Source organism: Danio rerio, chromosome 24, assembly GCF_049306965.1.
Source record: "Danio rerio strain Tuebingen ecotype United States chromosome 24, GRCz12tu, whole genome shotgun sequence".
Lineage (NCBI taxonomy): Eukaryota > Metazoa > Chordata > Actinopteri > Cypriniformes > Danionidae > Danio > Danio rerio.
Genome location: NC_133199.1, coordinates 30,316,494 through 30,326,323, shown reverse-complemented (window position 1 = coordinate 30,326,323; position 9,830 = coordinate 30,316,494). Strand labels below are relative to the sequence as shown.

The window sequence follows — 9,830 nt, the reverse complement described above, 5'->3', positions numbered from 1 at the left end:
ATTGAATGAAATCAAATAAGAGCTAAACAGAAAGCATATGTCATTATTAAAGATTGTTTTCATTGTTTGAAATTTAAATATTGGTTTTTGCTATCTAAAACATTTTTGGGCAATCTCAGGCAATCAAAATGTTCATTAAAGGGATCAAATTGTGCCAAGTCATAGAATTTAAAATACTGGGATTTGAGTATGATTTGTGATGATGTTGAATGTATGTGTGTTGTACTTTTTGCTTTTTATGTGATGTATTTGAAGCCAAAGACTAATTATCCAGAAGATAAATGGCTTTTCTTTCTGATGGACAAATTTGGAGATGCTGAAATGTCAGAAACTGTTCATTGATCATCCATTCCCCTTTGCTAGATTCAGTCTCAGCAGGCCACCAACACTCCACCAAGTGTTTATTAACTGGATGTCAATGCAGGCACTAGAATCCAGAAATAGCCCTCGTGACACGTTTGTACCTCTGAAAATCCTATTTCTCCCCTTTTCTCCTCTTACTCTGTTGTGCTAATTACTTAACGACTCTAATGAATTATCTTTCGACTTCTCGCAATCCCTCATGGTCCCCCCCCCTCCTTCCTCAACAGACCCCAGATGTTGGACCGCTGAGACGCAGCTGCTGGATTCTCTGCCTGAGAAAGTTTTTAATGATGAACCCAGAGGCGGATTCCCCAGATGATCCACTGCTCTTGTGTTCACAAACCGAAGGTCATTTAATAGAGAGATGGAGGAGAGACTGGGAGACACTACATACACAGTGTTTGGGTTGAATTATTTTGTAGTAATGAACTATTTTGTAGTAATTTTTTTTTACTGCAAAATAACTAGTTACTGTAATTAGATTTCTTTGTAATAGATTACTTGTACTTAGATTACTAAGTAAGAGATTGCTTAAAAATTTTAGGACATTTAATTACAGTCACTTATAAAGTACTTGCCTTAAATTAGGGGTGTCCAAGCTTGGACCTGGAGGGTCGGTGTCCTGGAGAGTTGATCTCCAACTTTCTTAAACACACCTACCAGGAAGTTTTTAGTTTATCTAAGTGCTTGATTAGCTGTTCACATGTGTTTGATTAGGATTAGAGCTAAACTCTCCTGGACACCGGCCCTCCAGGACCGAGTTTTGACACCCTGCCTTAAATACTGTACGTAAGATTGACATTCCAGTATCAATTGTAATGTACTGTATACTTTGCTAAATAACATTTTCAATCTAAAGAATTTATCAATTTATTCATTCATCAAGGCAATTGCATATGCTTGACTCCAATGCAAATTATTAAAAATTGAATTATATATGTCTATATGTTGAGACAGCCTGATCTCACGAGAAAACGTAAGTATTTTACGTTTTGCCAGTTTAGTGGCTAATTTGTACGAATTCGTACGAGTTCAGTCATACGAAATGGTACGATTTTGAAAAGGAGGCGTGGCACCTGACCCCACCTCTAACCCCAACTGTCATTGGTGGATAAGCAAATCGTACTAAATTGTACAAATTAGATCGTACGAATTCATACGAATTAGCCACTAAATGAAAAAGTTACGAATTGCCGTGAGATTGTGTTGGTTGAGATGTGTAGTATTTTGAATTTTTGTATTAAACAATCAAACTACCTAAGTAACTACGTTACTTTTTTAGACAAAGTAATCGGAAAAGTAATTTAAATGTTGTGAAGTAATTAGTTGTCACCTAATTACAAAAATTTTTTCAATTTTTATTGTTAACATGTTGAGATTTATGTGTATTTTTAGTATTGAGTCAAGTAGTCAAATGACTTATTGAGTAACTAAGTTAATTTCAGATGAAGTAATTAGAAAAGTAAGATAAGTACAATTTTAATGATGTAATTATTCAACGCAATCTCACATAACTTTTTGATTTAGTGACGCATGTCACAGTCACACTAGATTTTGTGCATGCAAAATTTTGTTGTATGGCACTTCGTAAAGGGGCAGGATTAAACAAGATGATTAGACATTAAAAAGGGGAGCGATTTGTCCATGTTTTAAATTTCTATATAGAGATGTTATGTTTTGATCTTCGATTGGTTTCATGCAATCAAGTTATGCGATTTCGCAGGTTAAAGTTCACCAAGCTTGAAGTTTCCAACGCAGTGAACTGTGAAAACTTGTCGCACAAGCTTGCGTTTCCGGTCTGACGCATTCGCGTGCGTATGAATAGAAGTCTATGTGGAGAAAAGTCCAGTGTGCCTGCAGCTTAATTCATAGGAGTTCGTATGATCTCATTCGTACAATTTAGCAAAATTTGCTCATCACCCAATTACGGTTGGGTTTAGGGGTGGCGCCTCCTTTTTAAAATTGTACATTTTCATACGACTGACCTTGAACGAATGTGTACGAATTAGCAACTAAACTGACAAAATGTAAAATAGATATCTTTCCTCGTGAGATCAGGCTCAATTATTTAATAATATTTAATTACTTTTTAAAGTAACTTACCCAACACTGTTCGTAAGTCTGGTTAAAGTTTCTACAATTATTATTGTTCATTTCCATTTTGTTGTTTGTCTTGCGAAGCCAGATTTCTTTCATTTTAAACTGAGTCTTATTCTAGACAAGAATCACCAACAAGTTAAGATTGTCTGAAAACATGCAGGTTATCAACCATTGCTCATTTTGTGTTTTTCTTAATTCAGATGCATAATAATATTGAAGAAACTACAATACAAAATTAGAACAGGATGGAAAAAGTTGAAATCAAATCCTCTTTTTTTTCTTACATTTAGATATTAATTAATCTAATTTCACGTTTTTTCTAATATTTATAACTTTAGATTTACTCATACATTACTTACTTCTAGGGCCATTTATATAGAAGTAAATATTAAGCCGCATCATGTTGGTGTTTCGTAACATCTCCTTTTTCATCATCATTCCCAACACTCAACCCTGAACCTGGAGGACCAGGACATACACACTTACACTACAAACAAGTTCGCTTACCCAATTCACCTATAGCGCATGTCTTTGGACTTGAAACTGTAGCACCCAGAGGAAACCCATGCGAACACGGTGAGAACATACAAACTCCACACAGAAATGCCAACTGAGCCAGCCGAGATTCGAACCAGCGACCTTTTTGCTGTGAGGCGACAGCGCTACCCTGTTAGACTGTTTATAATTTGATTAAGATTAAAATGTATTTATATTATTCATATTTACATTTGTATGGTGTATAATTTAATATTGTATATTGTATCTTTACTTTAATAAAAGTATTTATGTTTATAATTTAATTATTTATTCATTTATTATTTATTCATGTATGTGGTTTATTCATATTATTTATTCACTGAATTTAATTTAACATATTTTCCAAACAATCTTACTAGTTTTTATGCATGTGATGCACTTTATTATTGTGTGATTAAATTAAATAATAGTTTTTTGAAATTATATATTACATGATTATTTTAAAGAAATATTAAACCAATAAAAAAGTTGATTTAAATTATATTTTTACATGTACATTTTCAATCATTAAAATACCATATAAGATGAGGCGGTGGCACAGTAGGTAGTGCTGTTGTCTCACAGCAAGAAGGTCGCTGACTCGAGCCTTGGCTGGGTCAGTTGGCATTTCTGTGTGGAGTTTGCATGTTCTCCTCTCGTTCGCTTGGGTTTCCTCCGGGTGCTCCGGTTTCCCCCACAAGTCCAAAGACATGGTACAGGTGAATTGGGTAAGCTAAAATTTTCTGCAGTGTATTTGTATGAATGAGAGTGTATGGGTGTTTCCCAGTGATGTGTTGCACCTGGAAGGGCACCCGCTGCGTAAAACATGTGCTGGACAAATTAATAAGCAATTAAGCTGAAGAGAAAATGAATGAATAAGATGCCATAAATTATATATACCAAAGTTATTAAATAAAAAAAAAATACAATTCAATACATAAGTTTAATTCATGTTTTTAAAAAGTTACAATTTTACTGTCCTCATTTGTATTTTCACTTTTATTTTATGTGTGTGTAGAACTTCAACTAAATGATGAAATAAGCTATATAAAGAAAATTCTTACTTTCTTTAGGATCCTCTTGGTGGCCATCTTGAAAAAACATCCATACGTATCTTTTTTTCTATGCAAGCAGACAAGTACAGCTCCGTCTGTTTAAATGCAGAATGACAGAACATCAAAAAAAAAAATGCTTGTTTCTGTCACAAATTACAAATAAATCTAAATAAAAACTCGACAGCAAAGATTGCAACACACCTCACAGTTTGTCTCTTTTCCCCCTGCTTTATTGACTGTGCTGGATCAATTAACACAGAAACAGTATCAAGGGCTGTAAGGACTGATGGGTCAGCAGAAACTGTGCTGACTTAGGTATATGAAGTCCAGCCGGGTCAAATCAGGCTATGGGTTGTAGGTCTGGTCCCTGCTGAATGCACAGTCTGACTGGACTCATTATTACTGGAGGAAGGAAGCGGAGAAGCAGATCATTAGATTCTGGGATACGACCATTCCAACTGTATTAATGCCTCTGCACAGACGGATATTTGTTGTACACTCATAATGAGAAAAGATACACGCAGAAAGCAATTATTGGGATAGAACTGAAGGACAACACCGTTTCTTCTGGTGAAAGAAATTAACTTGGTTTGCAAAAGTCAGAGCTTTCAAAATAGATAGCACTGCAATTAACTTGGTTTGCAAAAGTCAGACCTTACAAAATAGATGTACAAATAACATCAGTTAAAAAGCAGATAATGTCTTAAAATTACCAGTACATTTTCTTTATATTTCAAATACACAAAACTAAATTTTCTTTTTTATAAAGTACTGTTAACAATTTAAACAGTCAGTTAAATCAATCAGTCAGTGAATCAACCATTCAACCAACCGACCAACCAAACCAACCAACCAACCAATCAATACCATCTATTAATCATGAAGACTCACCCACTTTGAATGTTATCACATGATTGAATGGGCATTATCAGTGGTTATCAGCTGATAGATATGGGCCAGTAGGGGCCTTCTGCACCAACTGGTAGGCTCAGATAGCTGTTATCGTCCATCCACATGGTTAATCAGCTATACTAATAAAGAAGACTCCAGATCCAGATCTGTTTTTACATTACTGTGATAGCTGGGTTTAGGGTTGGGGTAAGGGTAGACGTTAATAAAACACAATTAGTGGGAAATTTAATAAGTGATATAAATAATTCTCGTTAACTTTCAGCCAAAGCCATATAAGATCTATAGCTAATTATCCATGTAGATGGGTGATAACAGCTATCTGAGTCCACCAGTAGGCACAGAAGGCCCTTACAGGCCCATATCTATCAGCTAAAAACCTCTGATAACGCCCATTCAATAGAGATATAATTTTCAAATTGGCTGGAAAACTTCACTTTCAATGTCCATTTTTAATAGAAAATATGCTGGTGGCTTTTTTAACAGTGAGTGGTTAACTTGAGTTAATTTTTTGTCTTATTATCTAAGGCATGTGAATATAATTGTATATTTCAAAAAAACAAAATTCTAAATTATTGGAGCAATATCCTAGACCAAGCATAGTAATACCTCACAAGCAGGCCCGGATTGGCTAATCGAGAGGACCAGGAGAATTCCCGGTGGGCCGGTCTGTTTTTTGGCCGCGAGGGCCGGTGTCCCTAGCTCCAGAATCTGTTGCTCTCAGCAGTCACACTTTTTAAATTAATTATTATTTTTTTACTTGACCACAGTCTTCTTATTAATTATTTTACCGCAGCTCTGCTCTTTTTATATATTTTCTCGCAGCCTGGTTAATGATGATATAACTCAGACGAGCCATCTCTCGATGCACAGCTGTTGTGGTCCAGTGGTTAGCATGTTAGGTTACGACACTGCGGATCCGTGTTTGAACCACGTCTGAGTATTTATTTTATTTTTTTTCATTTTTATTGTTAAGACATAATACTGTAAGGGTTGTTAAACATTTGAAGTTCTAAAGCAGCTGTTTTCTCAAAAAAAGACGTGATAGTGTCATTAGAAATTGAATTGTAAATGTCCTTATTTTAATATATTGACAGTCGTGAACTGAGGTGGGCCGGTCTGAGGCTTGAAACTCCAGGGCTGAAAAGGAGTCCCACTCCGGCCCTGCTCACAAGCATCAAAAAATACAATTGTTCATCCAAATAATTGTGATTTACTCCGCCTCGGGCCATTCAAGTTGTGGGTGACTTTTTCATTCATTTATTTTCCTTCGACTTAGTCTCTGATATATCAGAGTTCGCCACAGCTGAATAAACAACTAACTATTCTGGCATATGTTTTATGCAGAGGATGCCCTTCCAGTAACAACCCAGCACTGAGAAACACCCATACACTCTCACAATTCACACACAAAGTCATACACTGGCAGCAACTCAATGCATTTAGGCATGTAGACATGGTCAAGACGATCTGTTGCAGTTCAAACTGAGCATCAGAATGGGGAATATAGGGAATAGATTCAAATGACTTTGAACGTGGCATGGTTGTTGGTGCCAAACAGGCTGGTCTGAGTATTTCACAAACTGCTGATTTACACAACCATCTTAAATGGTGCAAAAAAGAGAAAATATCCAGTGAGTGGCAGTTTTTTGGGCACAAATGTTTTGTTAATGCCAGAGGTCAGAGGAGAATGGCCAGACTGTCCAGCTGAAAGAAAGGCAACAGTAACTCAAATAACAACTTGTTACAATCAAGGTGCGCAGAAGAGCATCTTTGAATGCACAACATGTCAAACCTTGAAGCAGATGAGCTACAGCAGCAGAAGACCACACTGGGTGCCACGCCTGTCAGCTAAGAACAGGAAACTGAGGCTATAATTTGCACAGGCTCACCAAAACTGGACAATAGAAGATTGGAAAAACGTTGCCTGGTCTGATGAGTCTCGATTTCTGCTGTGACATTCAGGTGGTAGGGTCAGAATTTGGCATCAACAACATACTTAACTTCACTGTACTTAAATGGCCTCCACAGTCACCAGAGCGTAATCCAATAGAGCACATTTGGGATGTGGTGGAACAGGAGATTAGCATCATGGATGTGCATCCGACAAATCTGCAGCAACTGCATGATGCTATCATGTCAATATGGAGCAAAATCTCTGAGGAATTTTTTTCAGTACCTTGTTGAATCTATGGCACAAAGGATTAAGGCAGTTCTGAAGACAAAAGGTGGTCTAACCTGGTACTAGTAAGGTGTACCTACTGGTAAGTGTTTATGCTGATGATACATTGAGATCTCATGAAGCTAAATGATTGGTTCGTTCAAGTTATTTCCAACTTAAAACTTTACTTTAGTCTCATTAAAGACTTTAAGGTCACATAAAGGTGTATGCAGATGCGTGGCCTGGCATGCATAACACAGCTTTCTTAGTCATTTTCACAAATCCATGCCAGCAGGGATCATTTTGGCAACACTGTTGTCTGAATGTGAACCCTTTCAAAAAAGCAACTTGTCCATTTTAACCTGTCAAAAAGGGATGCTGTTCTGTTGTAGGACACCAGATGAGATTTAGCAGGACACATATATACATACATTAAACAGATACTTACATAAACACATATTTACTGAAAGTGACATAGAATGAATGTCTGGAGGCATTACTAAATATTAATAGTCAATTTAAACGGTCAATAAGCTTGATATTTGTGAACGGCCCTACTAACAACTAACATAGTTTACTAAACGCATAAAATGAATACACTGAAAATAACAGACTTGTAGATAGAAGACATTTACCTTCATTGTATTGGATGCAGAGGTAGCTGAACTTATTTTTGGCTGTTTACTTTTGCTCTGCTTGTTTCTTAAATGTTTAAAAAACAAACTCAAATTAAAGGTGCAGTATGTAAGTTTTTGACTCTTCTAAAAGCATAAAAATACCATAATATGTTTGCAGACATTTAAGAAAGTGAACAAGAACTAAGTGAAGTAAACAAAAACTATGTTAAGTCAGTTATTCTCCTTAAAAAACGACTTAGTTTTGGTCTTTAAAACCTGCCAACTGTGAGTTTAACCAGTTATATTTTAGCACTCTGGGTTACCTTGGTGGAAAACGTACCAAATGCATTGTATATAACTCAGAATAGTTCACTTCAACAAAATAGTAAAGTTTAGAATCTAATTAATACATATCAAACCTAAAAACATTATTTAAAGTACATGCTGAGTGACTGATATTTCTTGGTTTATACTTTATATCATACACCAGGGGCAATAAGGCGCGTTTTTACGTGTTGCTATTTTCAGACCAGCACAGCACTAATTTTCCTGTTTTCCACCGTGTTGTTTAAATAGCAAATTCATTTGCGCCACTTTGTGGACTCATGGGTGTTTCGGTCTAGATAAAAGGTGTGTTAAGATGCATTGTTGGCAAATGAGAGCAGGTCTAAAGCAGGTCTAAAGCAAGTCTAAAGTCCAGTGCAGAGCACATGTTGTGCACCTCCCTTACACATTGCTTAATACACACAGGAAGTACAACAACATGCAAATATCTTTACAAATAAAAAAAATAAAGGATTAAAATGTTTGTAAAATATTACTTTCTACATAAATATAAAATCCACTGCCTCCATGCCTTCTACATCTTGAGGGGCTTTTTCAGTTTATTCATGACAATTTGCTTTTGTATGATGTTATTATTTTTAGAAGTATTATTTATTATATGCATATTTATATTTATTTTATTAAAAACAAGCATAGATTTGCCCACCTGTCAGGTGAAAGTTAAAGTAAAGATCGTGGAGGCTCATTCTCGCGCTGCAGATGGTCTGTTTAACTGTTTTGTCGCTAGTGAAGCTTTCAGTTTTTCCACTTACAAAGTTCGCCATGTAAATAGCAAATGCGCCAAGGCGCGATGCAACTTACTCTTAAAGGGAATGGGAGATGAGATTCTGATTTGTTTATTCTCAAAACACACCCATAAGTCATTAAGAGAATAAGCACAACCCTGTTACACCATGGGCCAGGGCTCAAAGTGGATTTTCCAATTCTTAAAATAGCAAAAGTGGATTTTAAGTGCAATTTTTTAGCGATTTTTTAGTGCAACCTGCGTTTGCGTGGAGTCATCAGATAAGAGGCCAGGTGAAAAAGTGTTTTGATTTTGGACTGCAATAACTAGTTCAACCACCTGTACCTTTAAATAGGGCACACTGTTTATATCTTGAGGTACAAGACTCCCAAAATTGGAGGTCACCCTACTTTTAGTCATTTATGACACTCTAGTGCCTAATATTGCTATTCATATCATGGCATAGTATTGGCTTTGGCAAAGTTTTTCCTCCGAAATGTAAAATGTAGATCAACAATGTATATCATTACCGTTTCAATATACAAACTGTTGGGGTCGTCAATCTGGCAACCTGTGTTTGCATTGAGTCCTCAGAAGAGGGGCCAGGTGAAAAAGTGTTTCGATTTTGGACTGCAATACCTAGTTCAACCACTGGGTGTCAATCTTACATACTGTACCTTTAAATAAGGCACACTGTTTATATCTTAAGCTACAAGGCTCCCAAAGTTGGAGGTCACCTTACTTTTAGTCATTTATGACACTCTAGTATTGTTTTGCCAATTCATATCATGTCATCTAGTATTACCTTTCGCAAGTTTTCGATGTATATCATTACTGTTTCAATATCTACTGTATATGTGTAATTACTTAGTAGTATAAAGGGCTCTGTTAAAAATAAATGAAAACAAGAGTACATCAATCACTAAAGATAAGAATCTATTTTCAGTTTTGCATTAGTGTTGGTCTTCCAATCTGTTTGCTGTGGTAGCAGATAACTGTTTGACTCCATTTGCAAAATCTGAAGCCCATCTAATAGAACA

General features: G+C 36.0%; 1 protein-coding gene across 7 annotated transcripts in view; it reads right to left on the bottom strand.

The window, feature by feature from the left end:
* Positions 1–9,830, bottom strand: part of adipoqa (adiponectin, C1Q and collagen domain containing, a) — a 68,398-nt gene that overhangs the window by 40,274 nt on the left and 18,294 nt on the right. For all 7 annotated transcript variants that reach the window (XM_073940470.1, XM_073940469.1, XM_073940477.1 and 4 more), the window contains 2 exons: positions 4,236–4,436; positions 4,044–4,129 (listed from right to left, as the gene is read on the bottom strand). In XM_073940470.1, coding sequence (XP_073796571.1) covers positions 4,044–4,083 — 40 coding nt within the window. In that variant the 5' untranslated portion in view covers positions 4,084–4,129; positions 4,236–4,436. The remainder of the gene's footprint in view (positions 1–4,043; positions 4,130–4,235; positions 4,437–9,830) is intronic.